Source organism: Myotis nattereri, assembly GCF_964212035.1.
Source record: "Myotis nattereri genome assembly, chromosome: 2".
Lineage (NCBI taxonomy): Eukaryota > Metazoa > Chordata > Mammalia > Chiroptera > Vespertilionidae > Myotis > Myotis nattereri.
In genome coordinates this window covers 192,704,897-192,727,007 of record NC_138076.1, presented here as the reverse complement: position 1 = coordinate 192,727,007, position 22,111 = coordinate 192,704,897, and the positions used below count along the sequence as shown (strand labels likewise).

The window sequence follows — 22,111 nt, the reverse complement described above, 5'->3', positions numbered from 1 at the left end:
ATGAGTAACCTCAACATTACTAATTTAAATAAATGAGGATATAAATGCTAAATGATGTGCTACTTCACCTAAATTACAAATGATCTAAATTTTAAAGATTATTAAAAGTGTATTTTCACAGGGAAATGGAGGAGGACGAGTTATTTTGTACTTGCAGGCTGATGTGTACCTGGTACACAATGGTGCAGGCACTCAATTTGCTAAGATATTTCCAAATCATTTGGTATAATGCTGCCGCCCAAAAACTAGAATCCCTACTTGGGGATCCCTCACCTTCTACATGATCCAGCAACTCTCACAGCAAGATCTCCTGGACCTTGGTCTAGGGCGATGGCCTGTGTCAGTTCTGCTTGTGGGTATGTAACAACCAAGCTGGAAAAAAGTCCTTTATTTGAGAAAGGAAAGTCAGTAAAATGATTTTGCAACAGAACAAGAGGGCCCTAGAACAGTTAATCCCCTATGACTCCAGCAATAACCAGAACATCAGATCAGAAGGCATCAGACAATGAGGTGGAGAATGTTCTGTAGAGCAAGTTTATTTGCCTGATAGATTCAATACACAGTTGCTTTTAATATGTTTTTGGTTCTGGTAGGGTAGCTGTCTCCTTCCTCTCATGAGCTTAACCACAAATTCCTTACGTTTTGGTGAATTTGAAAGAAGCCTATTAATCCAAGTCTTCAATCTTCACTAACGCAGCTGTCTTCTCACAAATCCAAGAAATTTCAGCACTGCAGCGGGAAGTATAAATATTTCCTTCTTGAAAATAGGCACATCCTTGGGATCCATTGATCTGGGCATATTCTTTAGTATTAAATCTGAAAATTAATCCATTCAAAATTAATTATATATTTTTGAAAATTAAGTTATACATCAAATATCTTAAATTTGACCACAATTCAATGTTTTCCATTATTAAATAAATATCATATATCTGAATATTGAGAGACTTATGCTTCCACAACACAAGATCCCTGAAGCTGGCAGGCATGAGTTCTTTATTTCAAGTTAATTATAATTCCATGTAGAATTGTTTAAGATGGATGCTTAAATTCTGTGTTGAGAATTTTTTTCCCTCCATTAACATGGTAGAAACTACCCAATCTACACTAATAAAAGAGAAATATGCAAATTGACCATACCTTCACGATGCCCACCAGCCAATCAGGAGGGAGTATGCAAACTAATCTCATCACCTCCTTGGAGACTGACAGCAAGGAGGAGGCAGCTCCTAGCATGGCGCAGTCTGCTTGGCTGTTGCCGTGGCAACCTGGGAGCAGGCAAGCACAGCCCGCAGGCAGCTCCCAGCACAGCTGGCTTGGCTATCACCACAGGGACCCGGGAACAGGCAAGCCCGGCCCGTAGGCAGCATCCAGCATGGCCTGCTTGGCAATCACTATGGTGTGGAGCAGGCAGGCCCCGCAGAGAGCAGAGAACCGTGGGGAGCAGGCCTAAGCCATCAGTAGGACATCCCCTGAGGGATCCCAGATTGGAGAGGGTGCAGGTCAGGCTGAGGGACACACACACACACACACCTATGCATGCATTTCATGCACTGGGCCTCTAGTCTATATATATAAAAGGCTAAGCGACCAGCTGACTGGCTGATCAGCCCATAGATATGATGTGCCCTGACCACCAGGGAGCAGATGCTCAATGCAGGAGCTGCTTAGCAACAGCAACTTTGCAGAGTGCCCTCTTGCACTCCGGGATCCCTCGGGGGAAGTTGGACTGTGGGTTTCAGCCCGATCCCTGCAGGCCAGGATGAGGAACCCCACCTGCTGGAGGGACCCTGCTCACTCTGAAGATGGCCTTCAAGCCCCAAGGCTACCCCAGGTGCAGCCAGCTGGGGAGGGACCATGGGAGGTTGGCTCCAGGGTGTGTCCAGCCCCTCTCGCCCAGTTCTGCCCCACCGGCCACCTTCTAATTAATTTCCTTTCAATGTGCACAAATCTGTGCACCAGGCCTCTAGTGCAGATTCTATTAGAAGTACTAGATTTTCTTTAGTTTGGAACTTTATGAAGCAAAACAAACAAACAAATGAAATCACTTTCTGTGTATAAAGTTGTTACATTTTACTATGCACAAGTATAATTTATATATATTTATATATATATATATATATATATATATATATATATATATATATATATATAGAGAGAGAGAGAGAGAGAGAGAGAGAGAGAGAGAGAAAAGAGAACAAGACAAAGTTAAGAGAGAAATGAATGTGGCCCTAGTATCAGTCCCCAGTTCCTCTGTTAAGGAATTGGTGATAAATAATGTCATTAGAAAATTATGCTCATCAGATTTAAATTTTCTGTGTGCTCCAATTCTCCCCCTCCCCCAAATGGTCTGCCTTACACTGAAATGTTCTTTTCTTGCTTCAGAGCTGAACTTACTAAATTTTATTCCTCGTAAGTGTGATTGCTCAGACTGGCCTTTCCTCAGTAGGAAATGGCCATGTGATCCTGAAGTTCAATCTTGCTATGCGGAGTGTGCCGCACTAGTTTATCAGACAGCTCAATCTCAGGGAACCAGTGTTCCCAGGCTCTGAAACATGCTGTGGGGCCCCCTCCTCCATACTTCAATTAGGTGTAAATGAGGGGGAGGGGGCAGGAAAGATTAAAACTCTTTTGAAAAGAGGAACAGATCTTCTTAAATTCCGAAATGGAAACAACTGAACTTGCCTGGTGTCATGGTACGCCTGTGAACCCTCAGTCTAGCGTCAGTGTCTCAGACTAATGTGTATTCCTTTCATGCCCGATATTGCTCCTTTTGCAGAGCAACTGTCATTTTTTGTGTGTTTGTTACTTTGCATGCGTTTTTTCCCATTCTTATCTGTGTGAAGCCAGATTAGTTAATTTAATGTAAGTAGTGGTGACTAGAGGGTGGGAAGATGGTGTTGGGTAGAAAAGTCCAGGACGAAACTTGGGGAAACGAATGAAGATAAAGTGTAACCGGGGAGAAAAGTATAAACATATTGTTTGTTATTAAAAGAAGTCCGTGAGTCACAACTGAAGCACAGTATCTTTGAAAGAAAATGGGCACTTATAATTCAATGTAAGGAAACTTTGACAACATGCATTATTAAGGAGTGAAATAGGAGTTGAGTAGATTAATAATTTGATAAGGATAGGGAGGTGAAAAAACCTGCTATGCCCAGAAAGATGCCACTGCTTGTAAGTTTCAGCTAATATACAAATGCCATATGTTATATTAAAATACAAGTGTGATTGTACCATTTGAATATAGTTGTGATGAGAGGTGTTCCTCAAAATATTTGGTTTTGTAGTCAGTTTGCTAAAAGAATTTTGCAAAACGATGTGCCCCTTGACATATTTTTTTGGTTGACCTTTTTTTCATATCTTTTAATAGTTGCCAAAAATCATTTTTTCAAAATACTATATATTCTATAAATACTTTAAATATTTTTATTAAAACCATAAAGTGGCTCATGTTAATTCATGAAAAACATTTTATATATAATTTAATTGCAAGTCCCGATCATAAAATTAATTGTTAAACTATTTAACCAATGTAGACTTACTTTTTGTTAGAAAATAGCTAATAATTGTTAAATTTAAATGTGTGTTAATGTATATTATTATAGAAAATACTAGAGGCACACTACACGAAATTCATACATGGGATGGGGGAGGGTGTCCCTCAGTCTGGCCTGCACCCTCTCCAATATGGGACCCCTTGGGGGATGTCCAACTGCTGGTTTAGGCTGATCCCAGGGATTGGACCTAAACCAGCAGTTGGGCATCCCTCTCACAATTTGTGACCAATAGCTCCTAACCACTTGCCTGCCTGCCTGATCACCCCTAACTGCCTCTGCCAGCCCGATCGCCTCAACTGCCCTCCCCTGACAGCCTGATTGCCCCCTAACTACTTGCTCCCCCACGCTGACCTGATTGCACCCCTAACTGCTTGCTCCCCCATGCTGGCCTTATCTTGTCCCTAACTGCTTGCTCCCCTGCCATTGATTTTTAGAGAGGGTAGAGGAGGAATGAGAGAGAGAGAAACATCTATGTGAGAGACACATTGATTGGTTGCCTCTCGCATGCACCCCAACCTGGAGGCCTAGGATCAAGCCTGAAACTGAGGAAGGTGCCTTTGATCAGGAATTGAACCCAAGACCTTTTGGTTTGTGGGCTGATACTCTAACCACTGAGCAAAACTGGCCAGGGCATCAGTATTTGTTACTCAAACTCTATTTTCTTTGTAGGTTGTACTCTTTTTTTGTATCTAGATTTCTAATTCTTAAAATTAACTTTTTATTGAGGTAGATTAATTAATAACATGTTTCAGATGTACACTATTGTAATTTGATATCTATATATACTATAGCATGCTCACCACCAAAATTAAAAAATAAGCAGAGAATCTGATTAGCCATCTCTCCAAGGAAGGCCTACAGAGGCCCAATAGGCAAATAAGAAGATGTTCAACATCACTAATTACTATGGAAATGAAAATCAGATCATTTTGTCAATATCCCATTTCTTAGTGTTATTAGCTTGGATTTTTTCCACATAGAGACTTACAAGGCTGGAGAGGGGCTAGAACCATCTTCCCACAGCCAACTTCTGCCAGATGGATCCCATGATAATCCCAACCAGAAGAAAGAAAGCTTGGGTAATGGTTGGGACTTCAGAAAACGCTGAGAAAGAGAAAAGGAAAAATCTTATGTGAGAACCGCATTTCCGGTTGCAGAAGTAAGATAGATGGGAACATACGTTAAAGCCATTTATTAATTCTCCTTCAAAATGTACTGAATTCCTACTGTGTAGATCAGAAATGCTATTTATTTGCTTTACATTACATGGGCAATTTCTGTAACCAGGAAAGGCGATTCTGACCTTTTCCTCCAAGCTGTCTATCTTCACCAAGGTGGAGTTCTTGTCCACGCAGTTTTTTCTACTGTTACTCCAAGTTTTCTCTTCATTCGTTGCAAAATAATAGCAGCTGTTTTGGTGCCAGTGCCACATCTTAGGACAAGGATTGCATTTATGATCTGAAAAAGAAATATACCTAAAAGTACAAACTAAACAACTTTGGAGTGATTGGGGAAGGTTTTGGAAACTAAGCTACTTAACTTGATAATAGGGCTTGAGACCCAGCACCCTGAAAACATACTGTTGTAGGAGCCTTTGAAAATGAGATCACCCCAATTATGGTTTGGGGCAATGGTGATTAAAATGATCTTTTCAGGGCTCAGTCTTCTGGCCTTAGAATGAATGATCTGTTCTACTTTTAACTTCTTATAACACCAGGATCCCCTAAAAATAGTTCATAAAATGAGGGACTGAAGTATCCAAATCAGGGGTCCTCAAACTTTTTAAATAGGGGGCCAGTTCACTGTCCCTTAGACCATTGGAGGGCCGGACTATAGTTTAAAAAAAACTATGAAAAAATTCCTATGCACGCTGCACATATCTTATTTTGAAGTAAAAAAACAAAACGGGAACAAATACAATATTTGCATTTGCATGTGGCCCGCGGGCCGTAGTTTGAGGAGCCCTGATCCAAATTGATGTAAGTTCATGATGCTTCCCCAAATTTGCCTCTGTTTCAAAAATATTAAATACTTTTATATCTTCCTTTGTCTTCTATAAAATCAGTGTGATTTCATTAGTGGTCTTTGGACAGCATGATTCTCTCATACTCCCAGAGGTGATGCACATAATTAACCTAAACTGAGACAACAGATTTGATCTGACAGGTCACCAGATCCTGATTACCTGAAGTGTGAATGACTAGCTCTTGACAGAGTTTGATGGCCATTTGTCCCTGCTTCTTCAATAGACTGGAGATCTGTGATTTGAGCAGTTCCTCCTCCGTGGGAAGGTTCCTGTAGTTGCTCAGCTGCTGGGATAAGTTATCTTGCTGGTGGTGGATGGTTTTTTGAAGTTGACTCAAATTCTCTGAGTCTGAGTTAATTTCCTTAGACGTCTGCAAAACTCCAAGGCATAATAGTAAATAAGTTCAGGCAGCCTCCCATTCTCACATTAGCCATGGATAATTCTCTTAACACAGAAATGTTTCTTACATTGCTTAAAATTTATTAATAACTCCTCATAATGGAGGAATATGGAAGAAGCACACCAGATGCCTTTCTATTTAAAATTGTTTAGAGCTCATTCTTATAACTTTATTTATATTTACTTATTTTGTGCTTATATTAAAATAACAAATTAGTGATTATATAACTCTGACATTTCAACTAAAGCAGTGCCAATCATTTTGCCATACACTGTTGGAAATTTTGTCGTTTTCTTTTTGGAGTTGGTTCACATAATTGTTTTAATAGGAACAGAGTCCTTTGGGGCAATGGCTCTCTCAAAGTATAGTCTGCAGACAGCTTGTGTCAGAATCACTTGGTGTGTGTGTGTGTGTGTGTGTGTGTGTGTGTGTGTGTGTGTGTTTAGAGGCAGATATTAATGCCATGCTTGACCATTTCTGATCCTAGATCCATAAAAATATTCATTTTTAATAAGCACTTTAGATGACTCACCAGCAGAATAAATTTAAGAGGCATTGCATTCAAAGCATTGCACTTTAATTGAGAAAAACTCTTCCTTCTATGGAGAACCAATGATTACATATTACATCTTCTTTTTTATTTTATTTTTTAATATATTTTTATTGACTTCAGAAAGGAAGGGAGAGGGAGAGAGAGATAGAAACATCAATAATGAAAGACAATCATTGACTGGCTGCTTCCTGTATGCCCCCTACTGGGGATTGAGCCTGCAACCCCAACCCAGGCATGTGCCCTTGACAGGATCAAAACCAGGACCCTTCAGTCTGCAGGCCGATGCTCTATCCCCTAAACCAAACCAGATAGGGTGCATCTTAATTTTTTTAAAACATACATGATCGTTAGGTGGGGTTATGGGGAACATCTGCAATGATGTCAATAATTTAAAAATAAAGAATCCCAGCAACAACACAGCACTGGTAACTAACTATTACGCAGCCAGCTCTGGGCAGTGAACTTCCACTGGACAGAAAGGCCCTATAGCCTCAGAGGCCAACCCCAAAACACTGCCACCCAGAGGCTGACCCACAAACTGACTCTTTGCTAAACACAAAATAAGGCAGTCTGGGAAACAAAAGCGGTCTGCTTTAAAATAAGGACTGTGGTTTACAACACAGAGGAACAGTGTATCGCAGGGAAACTCAACACTCTCCTGAATACCTGGCAGGTCTAAGGCGAGCCACACTGAAGAATAGAAGAACCAAGGGACCTTCACTACTGCAATTTTTTTTTTTCCACCTTTTAACTAAGAAACCAATTTTTTTCCTTATTTTTTTTTCTTCTTTTTTTTTCTTTTCTTTTTTTTTTCTTCGTTTTCCATCACCTGATTTTACCCTTTTAATTACCACCTTCTTATTTTTAACCAGTATTACTACTGCTACCATTTTACCATTTTTTAAAGTGCCATTTTATTTTCTCTTTATTTTATTTTGGGATTAGTGTTCTCCATTCTATTTTCATCGTTATATTATTGGTTGTTTCTAGTTTGCATTCATCTCCAGGGAGCTGTTGCTGGAATTTGTTGGGATTAATGGCTGTTCTATAGGAGTATTCTCCTCATATAAAAAGTCTCTTCCCCTCTTCCACTTCATTCTCTCTTTTCGCTCTTTTTTTTTTCTTTTCTTTTCTCGCTTTTATTTTCCCCCCTTCTTTTTCCAAATTTCATTTTTGCACTCCTTTTTTTTTTGGTCCCTACTTTTCTTTTCTTTTTCTCTTTTATCTTTTTCTCTTTCTTCTTCCTTGTTCCCTAATTCTCTTAATTCGGGTGATCACCTTTATTTGGGGTTATTAATATCGTGAATATATTTGTGTATAGTGCCTGGTACGTGGTGCCTTGTTGTGTTGTATTTTGTGCCTTTAAATCAACGCAGCAGGTCCAAGCAACAGCAACCTCCTGAGCAACACACCCTCTGCCGAGGAACAGCAGCTGTACGTGAAACCTCGCCCCACCAGCCAGAAGAGCCACCACAGCTGTGAACAGAACCCACCAGAGGAGCTGCTGCCAACTGAAGAGCAGCTGCTACCGCAACCGCCCGAAGAGCAACCACAGATCAAGGAGTCACTGCCACCAAGGGAGCAACCACTGAACGACTCAACGTCTAGATATGTCAGTGAGATCAAACATGGGTAGACAAAGAAACCCCCAAAGGAAAGAGAAGGAGGACTCTCCAGAAAAGCAGCTAAGTAATACAGAGGCATGCAACATGACAGAAAAAGAATTCAGAATAAGGGTCCTAGAGTGCATAAACCGGATGGAGGAAAAAATCGACAACCTCTGCAAGAAGCAAGACGAAACAGATGAAAAAATCGATAACATATGGAAGAAGCTAGAAGAAACAGATGAAAAAATCAACAACTTAAGTAAGACCCAAGAAGAAATGAAGAGTGATATAGCTGCAATGAAAAACTCCATTGAAAGTATCAACAGTAGACTAGGAGAAGCGGAGGACCGAATTAGTGAATTAGAAGACAAGGAAGCAAAACACACCCAAAATGTACTGCAATTGGAGAAAAAAATTAAAAGACAGGAGGAGAGCCTAAGGGAGCTTTGGTACAACATGAAACGAAACAACATACGAATAATAGGAGTACCAGAACAACAAAAGGATGAACAAGGATTAGAAAACCTATTAGAAGAAATAATATCAGAAAACTTCCCTGAGGTGGGGAAGAAAAAAGTCACACATGCCCAGAGAGTCCCAAACAAGGTGAACCCGAAAAGACCCACACCAAGACACATCATAATTACCATGGCAAATGTTCAGGACAAAGAGAGAATCTTACAGGCTGCAAGAGAGAGACGGAAAGTTACATACAAGGGCTCTCCCATTAGATTGTCAAATGATTTCTCAACAGAAACACATCAGGCCAGAAAAGAATGGACTGAAATTTACAAAGTGATGCAAAGCAAAGGACTGAATCCAAGAATACTCTATCCAGCAAGGCTATCATTCAAACTTGAAGGGGAAATAAGAAGCTTCACAGACAAAAAAAGGCTAAGGGAGTTTATCACCACCAAGCCAGCAATGCAAGGAATGCTAAAGGGACTGGTATAAAAATAAGAAATAAAAAGCTCAGAAAGAAAACAGCCACACAAAAACAGAAATGGCTACAAACAAGTACCTTTCAATAATAACTTTAAACGTAAACGGACTAAATGCTCCAAACAAAAGACATCGAGTGGCTGAATGGATAAAAAAACATGACCCATACATCTGCTGTCTACAAGAAACCCACCTCATTAGAAGGGACTCACACAGACTGAAAGTGAAAGGATGGAAAAATATCTTTCAGGCAAATGGAAAGGAAAAGAAAGCTGGGGTAGCAATACTTATATCGGACAAAATAGACCTCAAAGTGAAGGCCATAACAAGAGATAAGGAAGGCCACTTCATAATACTAAAGGGATCAATACAACAAGAAGATATAACTCTGGTAAACATATATGCACCCAATGCAGGAGCACCCAAATTCATAAAAAAACTCCTGGAAGATATCAAAGGAGAGATCGACAACAATACAATCATAGTAGGGGACTTTAATACACCACTGACAGCACTGGATAAGCCCTCTAGACAAACAATCAGCAAAGATACAGCAATCCTAAATGACTCACTAGATCAGATGGACTTAATAGACATCTTCAGAACACTCCACCCCAAAGCCAGGGAATATACATTCTACTCAAATGCTCATAAGACATATTCAAAAATAGACCATATATTGGGTCACAAGCAAAGTATCCCCAAATTCAAGAAGATTGAAATCATAAAAAGCATCTTCACAGACCACGATGGCATAATATTAGAAATAAACTACAATAAAAACAACCAAAAATACTCAAACACCTGGAAGCTGAATAGCATGCTATTAAATATTGATTGGGTTACCAATGAGATCAAAGAAGAAATTAAAAACATCCTGGAAACTAATGACAATGAAAACACAACAATCCAAAACCTATGGGACACAATGAAAGCAGTCTTGAGAGGGAAGTTTATAGCTCTACAGGCCTATCTCAAAAAACAAGAAAACATGGTAGTAAATCATCTAACTCTACAACTCAAAGAATTAGAAAGAGAGCAACAAGAAAACCCCAGAGTGAGCAGAAGGAAGGAAATAATAAAGATTAGAGCAGAAATAAATGACATAGAGACCAAAAAAACAATACAGAAAATCAATGAAACCAAGAGCTGGTTCTTTGAAAGGATAAACAAGATTGACAAACCTCTAGCCAGACTCACCAAGAAGCAAAGAGAGAGGCCCCAAATAAACAAAATCAGAAACGATAGAGGCGAAATAACAACAGACCCCACAGAAATACAAATATTATGGACAGCTCTACTCCAACAAACTAGACAACCTGGAGGAAATGGACAAATTCCTAGAAAAATACAACATTCCAAAACTCAATCAGGAAGAATCTAAAAATCTCAACAGGCCAATAACTATGGGAGAAATTGAAGCAGTCATCAAAAAGCTTCCATCAAACAAAAGCCCAGGACCAGACGGCTTCACAGGGGAGTTTTACCAAACATTCAAGGAAGAACTAAAACCTATCCTCCTCAGACTACTACAAAAAATTCAAGAGGAAGGAACACTTCCAAGCTCATTCTATGAAGCCAGCATCACCCTAATACCAAAACCAGGTAAAGACAACACAATGAAAGAGAACTACAGGCCAATATCCCTCATGAACATAGATGCCAAAATCCTCAACAAAATCTTAGCAAATCGGATCCAGCAGTACATCAGAAAGATCATACACCATGACCAAGTAGGATTTATCCCAGGGATGCAAGGATGGTACAATATCCGCAAATCAATAAACGTGATACATCACATAAACAAACTGAAAGAAAAAAACCACATGGTCATATCAATTGATGCAGAAAAAGCATTTGACAAAATTCAACACCCATTTTTGATAAAAACTCTCAGCAAGGTGGGAGTAGAAGGATCATACCTCAACATAATAAAAGCCATATATGACAGGCCCACAGCCAACATCATACTCAATGGACAAAAACTAACACCATTTCCCCTAAGAACAGGAACAAGACAGGGATGCCCCCTCTCACCACTCCTGTTCAACATAGTACTGGAAGTGTTAGCCATTGCAATTCGGCAAGAAGAAGAAATAAAAGGCATCCAAATTGGAAAAGAGGAAGTAAAACTGTCCTTATTTGCAGACGACATGATATTATACATACAAAACCCCAGAGACTCCATCCAAAAGCTACTAGACTTAATACATGAATTTGGCAATGTAGCAGGATACAAAATTAACCCCAAGAAATCTGAGGCATTTCTATACACCAGTAGTGAACTTTCAGAAAGAGAGATTATAAAAGCAATCCCGTTTACCATTGCACCAAAAAAATTAAGCTACCTAGGAATAAACTTAACTAAAGAGGTAAAAGACCTCTACTCAGAAAACTACAGGACGTTGAAAAAAGATATAGAGGAAGACATAAACAGATGGAAGAACATACCGTGTTCGTGGATTGGTAGAATCAACATCATTAAAATGTCCATACTACCCAAAGCAATCTATAAATTCAACGCACTTCCCATTAAAATACCAACGGCATACTTCAGAGATCTAGAACGAACTCTCCAAAAATTCATCTGGAATAAAAAAAGACCCCGAATAGCTGCAGCAATCCTGAAAAAGAACAAAGTAGGTGGGATCTCAATACCAGATATCAAGTTGTATTACAAAGCCACTGTTCTCAAAACTGCCTGGTACTGGCACAAGAATAGGCATATAGATCAATGGAATAGAATAGAGAGCCCAGAAATCGGCCCGAACCAATATGCTCAATTAATATTTGACAAAGGAGGCAAGAACATACAATGGAGCCAAGATAGTCTCTTCAATAAATGGTGTTGGGAAAATTGGACAGATATATGCAAGAAAATGAAACTAGACCACCAACTTACACCATACACAAAAATAAACTCAAAATGGATAAAGGACTTAAATGTACAACAGGAAACCATAAAAATTCTAGAAGAATCCAAAGGCAACAAAATCTCAGACATATGCCGAAGCAATTTCTTCACTGACACAGCTCCTAGGGCACTTGAAACTAAAGAGAAAATAAACAAATGGGACTTCATCAAAATAAAAAGCTTCTGCACAGCAAAAGAAACCATCAACAAAACAACAAGAAAACCCACTGTGTGGGAAAACATATTTGCCAATGTCATATCTGATAAGGGCCTAATCTCCAAAATTTATAGGGAACTCATACAACTCAACAAAAGGAAGATAAACAATCCAATCAAAAAGTGGGCAAAGGACCTAAATAGACACCTTTCAAAAGAGGACATTCAGAAAGCCAAGAGACATATGAAAACATGCTCAAAGTCACTAATCATCCGAGAGATGCAAATCAAAACAACAATGAGGTATCATCTCACACCTGTCAGACTGGCTATCATCAACAAATCAACAAACGACAAGTGCTGGAGAGGATGTGGAGAAAAAGGATCACTTGTGCACTGCTGGTGGGAATGCAGACTGGTGCAGCCACTATGGAAGACAGTATGGATTTTCCTTAAAAAACTGAAAATGGAACTCCCATTTGACCCTGTGATCCCACTTCTAGGAATATATCCCAAGAAACCAGAAACACCAATCAGAAAGGATATATGCACCCCTATGTTCATAGCAGCACAATTCACCATAGCTAAGATCTGGAAACAGCCTAAGTGCCCATCAGTAGATGAATGGATTAGAAAACTGTGGTACATCTACACGATGGAATACTATGCTGCTGTAAAAAGGAAGGAACTCTTACCATTTGCAACGTCATGGATGGAACTGGAGAGCATTATGCTAAGTGAAATAAGCCAGTCAATGAAGGAAAAATACCACATGATCTCACTCATTCATGGATAATAGAGACCATTATAAACTTGAACAATAATAGATACAGAGGCAGAGCTGCCTCAAACAGATTGTCAAACTGCAGCAGGAAGGCCGGGGAGGGTTGGGGGGCAGGAAGTAGGGGGGTAAGAGATCAACTAAAGGACTTGTATGCATGCATATAAGCATAACCAATGGACATAAGACACTGGGGGATAGGGGAGGCTAGGGGACTGTCTAGGGCGGGGTGATAAAATGGACACATATGTAATACCCTTTGTAATACTTTAAGCAATAAAAAAAATAAAAAAAAAACATTGTTAAAAGGAAAAAAAAATAAAAATAAAAATAAAACATACATCATTGTAGAAGATTAACTACTAAGCTTCATAATGATTGGCTGCTGAATAGTTGTCACTACTGCTAGAACATAATATTTCTTTTCAAAAGAGCAAGTTACATCATTAGCTTCTATTTGTATGTCCAAATAAGTAATTCTAAATCCTAATTATCCATGAGATTTTACATATATAAAAAGAAATGAAAGTATCAGAGGAAATGTTGGTATCATTTAGCAAATAAACTTTCTTGACTGCAAGTCCCCTGAAATTGAATACTGTGCTCACTCACTACTCTACTCTGTATATCACATACTTAACTTCCTACAAAGTGTGTATTCTCAGGATGTTTTTGAGCTTGTTAGTTCAGGATTCCCTACCCGGAATAGCCCCGACTGCCCAAATGATGGGTCAGACTAAAAAGAATACTCTTTTTTTTCACTAATGTACTTGGAAGTGGAGCTTCCATTATTGGAGGTGGTTCAACTTTCTTTTTTCTTTATATTTTTAAAAATATTTGTATTGATTTCAGAGAGGAAAGAAGTGGGAGGGAGAGATAGAAACATCAATAATGAGCGAGAATCATTGATCAACAGGCTCCTGCACACCCCACACTGGGGATCAACCTGGGTATGTGCCTTGACCCAGAATCTAACCGTGACTTCCTGGTTCATAGGTCAATGCTCAATCACTGAGCTATGCCTACCTAGCTGGTTCAACTCTCTACTGCCTAAGGAATATCAGGCAACTCTTCCTCCTTGTTTGTATCTCTTTGTCATTTATAGCAGTCAGGCTGTTGCTGCTGCTTAGCAGTTTGTCTACTCTAGAAAGGTCTTACATGAGCAGATTAAGCCAGACTTGTACAGTCTTAGAGGTAAATAAAATGGTATGCTTTTCCTTGAACCCACTGTCCTTGGCTTTCTGTTTCTCACCACTGGAATAATAAGTGGATGTGTGTGTCTATGCAGAAAAGAGACTCCTTATTGCAACCAATAACTGGGAAATAAAAGCTGGCTTCCTAGTCCAGTCTAGCTTATTAAGAGAGAGCAATGGACTTAGGGGAAAATCCTCATAATAATATTTTCCTTGTTGGTTTACCTTGGAGACAGGGAGAAGGAGAGATAGAAAGTAGCAGAAAGTTTTAGAGTATTTAGGATGTAGCTCTTATCATATCAAACCTGAATTCACAATAGTGTTTCCTAATCATCTTTCTTGGGTTGGATGCAAGTATACTTACACATAATCCCCAAGGTCACAAGCCCGATCAGCAGCAACAGGCAAAGGGTTAGCAGACTCAGGGCTGCCCAGCGCCATGTGTGGGACAGACCTGGAAACAACGAAGGAAGCCAACAGAGGGGTGAACAAACAACTCCCTTGTGGGAGTTACATGTGGTTATTTTTCCCACCGAGGACGCTTCCTAAGCACCCATCTAAAAAACACCTAAAACGATGTGCTGTAAGGGCCCCACCCCACCTTCCTCCCTTATTTCTTCCTTTCTCTCTTTTCCCTTCTCCTTTCCTTTACGCCTGTCTTCTAAGCATTAAGTTTTTGTCTTAATCATCACACACCTTTCTTCTTCAAGTTTATTGAATTCATGAATACGATGTTGTAGAAAGTGGTTTTCTGGATGACCCTAACAATAGAAGAGATCCCAAGTTTTTAAAATTACAAACCTCCACAGAACAAGTGTTCCTATGGGTTTTATTTTTATCTATTACCCATTTTATTTATCACCTATTAGATAATAAATGGATATTGAATGAAAGAAGGAATGAATGTACACTCTAACTTACAAACCACAGAAAACACGAGAAAGCTAGCAAATAATTCTTCAAAATTTGACATTCTATATACAAGGTGGGGCAAAAATAGGTTTAAAAGTGTTTGTATGGAAAATAATACAATAGTAAATAGTAACACAGGAATAAACTTTGTGTTTCATGTACTCACAACTGTAAACCTGCTTTTGCCCCACCCTGTATATATCACAAATGGTTCTCTTACTTACCTCACTTTCCTATTCCTCAATTCAGGATCTAATGGCATCTAGCCCAATATTTGATTAATGTAATCTCCACGTGCACTATTACATATAACATATCCACTACTCCTTCGTTCTCAAGGATTAGAGTTAAACTTTTCTAAAAAATAATGTGTTGCCATCTTTCTTAGAAAATGCAAAGCCTATTCCCATCTTCCTTTTTATATCAACCCCCTCTCAAACCACACACACACACACACACACACACACACACACACACACACACACACTTAAATTGAAAAAAAATAATAAATCTAAAGAAAAGAACATAGTTTATATATTTTAGATGATGATTCAGGACAACAGCCTCAACTGTCAATGGATTTTTGAAAGTGAGGGATGTAGCCTGACATATTAAATTGGATTATTGACCACAAAGACCACTCTTTCTTTCAATTGGATATAAGGGAATGAGTGAAAGGTGAGAACTGGGTCTGGCCGCCACCACATAACAGTTGCATGAATTTGGTTAAATCATTTAATTTTTTTCAGCCTCAGCTTTCTCAACATATTGGAAAAAGCACTAATATTACTTTATTTACTTCACAACTATATTTCAATAAAGATGTGATACACAGAAAGCAATATACTTTTTAAAATACTGTTATTATATATTCAACACTACTAATTATTCTGGGAATTCCAATTTCTTAATTTCTTAAATTACTATAAAACTGAAACTATCATCTATTTCTGACTCACCCATTCTCCAATTTTCCTGTTCAGTTTTTTATACCTTTGAAAAGAAAAATTTCCTCTATCTTCTATGTTTTAGAAGCTTCGGATCTGCCTTCTAAAAGGTCCCTCTGGCATCTCTCGCAAGGACTACATTTATAAAAGGACTGCATTTATAAAAAGTAACCTTTTAGTCCCCATTCTCTGGCATGTCTAATCAACATTTTTACTATAACACACGGCTTCATGAAACATAGTGATAACACACCATTTTTTTCCTCAATATTGGGAACACTTATTCAACTAATATATTCCACCACTTTGTCTCTATTTCGAAGCTTTCTTCTCTTTAGTGAGGGTATCAAAGCCAGTACCTCAAAGCCTTGAACACCTGTCCATCCCCCAAGGTCAAGTTGCACTTTTCCTGAATCCTTACCTTTTTTCCTTAGGTTATTTCTATTCTGGTTATTTCCTGCTCCAACGGAATCCTGAAATGAAAGTGTCGCGTAGGTCACTTCTTCGGACATTGCAGAAGAAAGCGCTCCTGTAAACTGTGTAATTAATGTTTCAATGTCTTCAGGCCTGAACAAGATGTTCTTTCCAAGGCTTGGAGCTTTTATACAGACACTCAACTGGCCCAAGACACATCCCACTGCAATCTATGTAAGGACAGAATGATAATCTGTTTTTCTGCAGAGAATGTGAGTGAAGTCCAATATTCTCCTTAGAAATCAGTATATTGTAGATTCCAAATGGCTCTTTCATTATTGTTTCATACTATGAAGCAAAGAAGTGGTGTTTGGAATCAGTGGAGGAGTGGTGGTTTTATGCAGGAAATCCTATGATTCTCAAGGTTTCAATAAAGGGTCAGGTGTCCTCTTTACATGTGTTAAAGGTAAGGTAAGCTAATTCTGCATGACACATAGGATGTGGTTTATACTCACCTATGTTAGATATCAAGAAGATACACATACTAAAACAGGATGGAGTGTGTAGTCACATGTACTGAGAGCTGTATAGTTAAATACCACCCATATCTGGCTGATGCTTTAAGAAATTCAAGTGTGTGTGTGTATGTGTGTATGTGTGTGTGTGTGTGTGTGTGTGTGTGTGTGTGTGTAGGAAAGGAAGGGAGAGAGAGAGAGAGAGAGAGAGAGAGAGAGAGAGAGAGAGAGAGAGTTGGCAATGGGGCATTGAGAAGAAATGGATAGCTATTAAAACTATGTGTGAATGGAGTTCCCTTCTGGCATGGCTAACTTCCTATGGAAAATCTTCCTGCAAAAAGCAACTAATATTCAGAAGATTATCTTGAAAAAATAAAAACAATCATAAGAGCATTTTCTCTGTTTCACTGACCAAATATACAAAAAAACATTTACATCTGTATGCATGATAATAACATTTTCAACCATTTTCCATGGTTAAATTGTACAAACTCTTATCTATGTTCATTCCCATCTGTACATTGAAATCCATTCCATCTACCTACTCAAAAATTTTTAACTTATAATTTTCTGTTTCTGGGATCATTATTTTTTCAGCTGGTTGACTCATCTTAACTTATAAATATGTGATATCTTCTATTTTAAAAATAAGCAAAAAATATCGTCTTCATCCCCTTCACACACACTACCACTATCACCTCATTTCTCTAATCCTCTTAACAATAAAAGTGTTCAAAGGCTGCCTATTCCTGCTGTTTCTTCCTACTTTTCCTGAACCCACACTAATCAGTCTTTTCCCCTCACTTTCTATAAAAATGCTTTTTTCCAAGTCACCATTAACCTCCACAGTAACACATCCACAGGCTATTTCTGAGGATTCATCTTAGCCTACAAGCAACATTCAACATAACTGATCCTGAAAATTCATCTTCAAAAAATATTTACAAGAAGGGATGAAGAAAAGTAAAAATGAAATTTGGAGGCATCAAAGGCATAAAGAAAGTCAAGATAAAAGCAAAGAGAAGAAATGGCCACAAGGAGGAGCCAGAGGATGAGTATAGGATGGAATTTATTTTGACATGTATATTCATCCAATAAGCATAATACAATATCCTGATTAAAATAAAGGACGATGAAGACAGACTGATGGATTCAAATCCTAGATCAACAGGATTTCATAACAGGAAATCTTAGCTTTTTCAAAATGAAAAAAGTAAACAGCATTTAATTTGTGTAAAAGATTAGTAAGTAAAAGTTGAACCAACAATTTTAAGGCAGAAGACTGAGAGGGAATAGGATATCACCAATAAAGGAACTGAAGGATTAGCTTAAAGGTTGTAAACATTTAAAAGTCCATAAAAAGATATCACCAACTTTAAAATGCTCAGTTTCTTTATATTTTTCAGTTTAGAGACACTGTTATAGCATTCATAGTAGTCAACATTATATTCTTTATGTCTTTTTCTTTTACACATCTAATAACCACCATTATACATTGATCAGTTTTATCCATGATGCTATGCATTCCACTAATTTCCTTTCTTGTTGCATCTACAACTTGTCATTGGGATCCTAGTGTGTTGTACTCATTCTTCAGCTATCAGCATAGATAATGGAGTCTGGACTAAATTTAAAATCCATCACACTGTAGTGAAAAGAATGTGGAGGCAGGTGGTACTACTTTTTATAAGAAGTGTGAAAATAGAAAAGTCCCAAGATTCCTTAAACTTCTCTTTTTACATGTAGAATGAAAATTCCCATTGTATATGTATGTATGTATTCTTTCTTTCACCATATCTATTGGATGATTGCTGTATGTCAGTCACTATTTTAGAGTCAGGGAATACACTCTTGAGGGGATAATTACAAAAATTTAAATATCTAGGGAGACTCTCTGTGTGTCAGAAAAGAGTGAAGCTTTTCTGTAGGGACAAGAATGTGAGCTGGTGTGTGGTGTGATGAGGGAAGTTGTTCTAAATACTGAAAAATAAAGGTTAGGTAGCAAAAATATAAGATTTTATGCTCCATAAGGACTAGTACCATGACTTTCTCCATGAATATTCACCAATGTCAGTGTTTGAAATAAAATGAACATTACTTAAATATTTGCTTTAAACTAAAAGATAATTTATGTAAAAGTGACTCTTAATCTCTAAAATATTAAACAAATAAAGGTTTTTTTTATTCCAAATTCAAACTCATAAGGCTGTTTGGACTAAAGAACTATTTTTTCAGAGTAGTGTTTTTGTGTGTGTGTGTGTGTGTGTGTGTGTGTGTGTGTTTTCCAGTTTCCTGAACTATAAAAAGAGGGAACAATAAAATATGCAAACAAAAATAAAATATGGCAATAACATGCCTTGTAGTGTGATTAAGAAATATCTAGAAAAGCCCCTGGATTTTGGAAAAGGGGAGGGGAAGTTTATTACATCTATTTGTTTTTCCTGCAGTTCTCTGGTTAACTGTTGCTGAGTAACTCAGCTTGTATTTATAGGATATGTATAGCAAGAAAGCAGAATTAACACTAAATGTTATCAGGAGTTCCTTTGACCCTGAGAGTCTCTGTACTCAACTAGCATATACTTAACGCCGCCAAGCCATGTTTGGGGAATAAAAATAAAGGCAAATATATTTTAATGAAACATAAATCTAAATATAAGACCCTTAGTCTGTGGCTAGAGTAATTGAAGTTCCAAAAAAACAATATGAATTACAATCCAGAAGCTAAGATATAGCAAATAAATATCCTCTGAGGTTTAATGTTACCCTATTTCAGCTTTACCTACTTCTAGTGTTAAATGTACAGTTTTAAGAACTCATGGATCAAACGCAAGACCAGCACATGCCTGGTGGTTTACAAAAGGAATAAATGGAATATTTTTATAATTAAGCCAATTAGCTAAGACCTAGAGAATATGGTAACTCTGACAAAGCAAGCTAATTGTTATATTTCATACCTTCTTAAAGTGTCTGTTAATTGAACAAGAAAATATTTACAAGAATTATAAGTGCTTCCAAATGTCCATCCATCTTCATTTACATATTTGATTTAATTTAACTGTAAATTTTCAGAAGTTACCTACATAGTTATTAAGGGAACAGAGTCATGCTTTATTGAAACGATGCCATTTGAACCATAACCTCAGCACTCTTCTTTCTGTCACTTGGGCACAATTATTTTTCAGTGTTTCTGTATATTTTAGGGGGGGGAAACAACACTAAAATAAGGCAGTGTCAGAAAAAAAACTGAAAAAGGGAGAAGATAGATGAGAAGAAAACCCCATGACATGGTAGGTGAGTAGATGTGGGCAATAGAAGAGAGGGAATGTCAAACATTCTCAGGCTGTGGTGGCAGATTGGGGTGATCAATATTAGGAAGAGTGAGGAGTCCACTTTGGCTGAAATGAAGTTACTCAAACAGAAACAGAAGTGGATAAATGGTAGAATATTGATCTGAAATTACTCTGCTTATGATTGGGAATCACTGAAAGTATAACTGAGATAAGAAACTCAGTGACGCTGGTGGGAATGCAGACTGGTGCAGCCACTATGGAAGACAGTATGGAGTTTCCTCAAAAAACTTCAAATGGAACTCCCATTTGACCCTGTGATCCCACTTCTAGGAATATATCCCAAGAAACCAGAATCACCAATCAGAAAGGATATATGCACCCCTATGTTCATAGCAGCACAATTCACCATAGCTAAGATCTGGAAACAGCCTAAGTGCCCATCAGTAGATGAATGGATTAGAAAACTGTGGTACATCTACACGATGGAATACTATGCTGCGGTAAAAAGGAAGGAACTCTTACCATTTGCAACGTCATGGATGGAACTGGAGAGCATTATGCTAAGTGAAATAAGCCAGTCAATGAAGGAAAAATACCACATGATCTCACTCATTCATGGATAATAGAGACCACTATAAACTTTTGAACAATAATAGATACAGAGGCAGAGCTGCCTCAAACAGATTGTCAAACTGCAGCGGGAAGGCCGGGGAGGGTTGGGGGGCAGGAGGTAGGGGGGTAAGAGATCAACCAAAGGACTTGTATGCATGCATATAAGCATAACCAATGGACATAAGACACTGGGGGATAGGGGAGGCTAGGGGACTGTCTAGGGCGGGGGGATAAAATGGACACATATGTAATACCCTTTGTAATATTTTAAGCAAAAAAAAAAAAAAAAGAAACTCAGTGACAAATATGGGTCTGGGAATTTTAAAAATTTGATTGTTTAATTTTTAGAACATTATTGAATTTGACTTTTAGTTAAAGTGAGATATTTTATTAAGGATTGGGTTTTGGTGAAAATACTCAAATCATGCTAAATTTGAGTTTTTAAAATCAGCAAGGCCTTTCATGCTTGTTTTGTTTATTCTTTACACCTCTTCTCAAAATAGTTTGAGGTGTGTATGGAAAGAAATCTACACTAATAAAAGAGAAACATGGTAATTGGCGTACGACCGCTACCCTTCCCATTGGCTAATCAGCGAGATATGCAAATTAACTGTCAGCCAAGATGGTGGCCGGCAGCCAGGCAGCTGAGAACAGGAGGCTTGGTTGCCCCAGCAATGGAGGAAGCCAAGGTTCCCCGTCTGCAGCTGCGGGGCTCTGAGCTCCTGAAGCAACAACTCCAAAAGATACAATGTTTCAATTATAGAAGCTAAAAGATGGCAGTTAATTTGCATACTCAGGCTCCAAGCAGAGCGAAGCCAAACAGCCCTGAAGCGGCAGGGCAGAGAGGCCTCAGGGACCCTGGATCAACGGAGCCGACAGGCCACCCACCCGGGATCAGCGGAGCTGCGAGGCCTCCCGGCCTCGTGATCAGCGGAGCTGAGAAGCGACCCAGCCCTGGGATCAGCGGAACCGAGAGGCCTCAGGACCCCTGGATCAGTGGAGCCTCAAGGCCTCAGGACCCCTGGATCAGCGGAGCTGAGAAGCGTCCTGGCCCCGGGATCAGCGGAGCCGAGAGGCCTCCCAGCCCTGGGATCAGCGGAGCCTCGAGGCCTCAGGACCCCTGGATCAGCGGAGCCGAGAGGCGTCCTGGCCCCTGGATCAGCAGAGCAGCGAGGCCTCCCAGCACCAGGATCAGTGTGACAGGGGGCAGCGACCAAACCCCTGATCGCCCTGCTGGCTCTGGGTGTGACAGGGCATGGAGCCCCAACCCCCATGATGGGCCCTGCTCT

General features: G+C 38.9%; 1 protein-coding gene across 1 annotated transcript; it reads right to left on the bottom strand.

Annotated features, from left to right (window-relative positions):
• Positions 1–512: 512 nt before the first annotated feature.
• Positions 513–16,624, bottom strand: CLEC12B (C-type lectin domain family 12 member B). Its single transcript, XM_081082323.1, has 6 exons — positions 16,413–16,624; positions 14,497–14,586; positions 5,746–5,964; positions 4,864–5,018; positions 4,549–4,664; positions 513–816 (listed from the first exon to the last, which is right to left on the bottom strand). The coding sequence occupies exons 1-6, from the start codon at positions 16,501–16,503 to the stop codon at positions 666–668; spliced, it is 822 nt and encodes a 273-aa protein (XP_080938449.1). The 5' UTR covers positions 16,504–16,624; the 3' UTR covers positions 513–665.
• Between the last annotated feature and the right edge of the window lie 5,487 nt (positions 16,625–22,111).

Coding starts and splice junctions, on each gene's coding strand:
- CLEC12B (XM_081082323.1), bottom strand. CDS start 16,503: ATGTCCGAAGAAGTGACCTACGCGACACTTTCATTTCAGGATTCCGTT. Junction 5,965..14,496: donor TGTGACCTTGGGGATTATGT/GTAAGTATACTT, acceptor TATGCCTTGGAG/TTTTGCAGACGTCTAAGGAA. Junction 817..4,548: donor TCTAGCCCCTCTCCAGCCTT/GTAAGTCTCTAT, acceptor ATTAATTTTCAG/ATTTAATACTAAAGAATATG.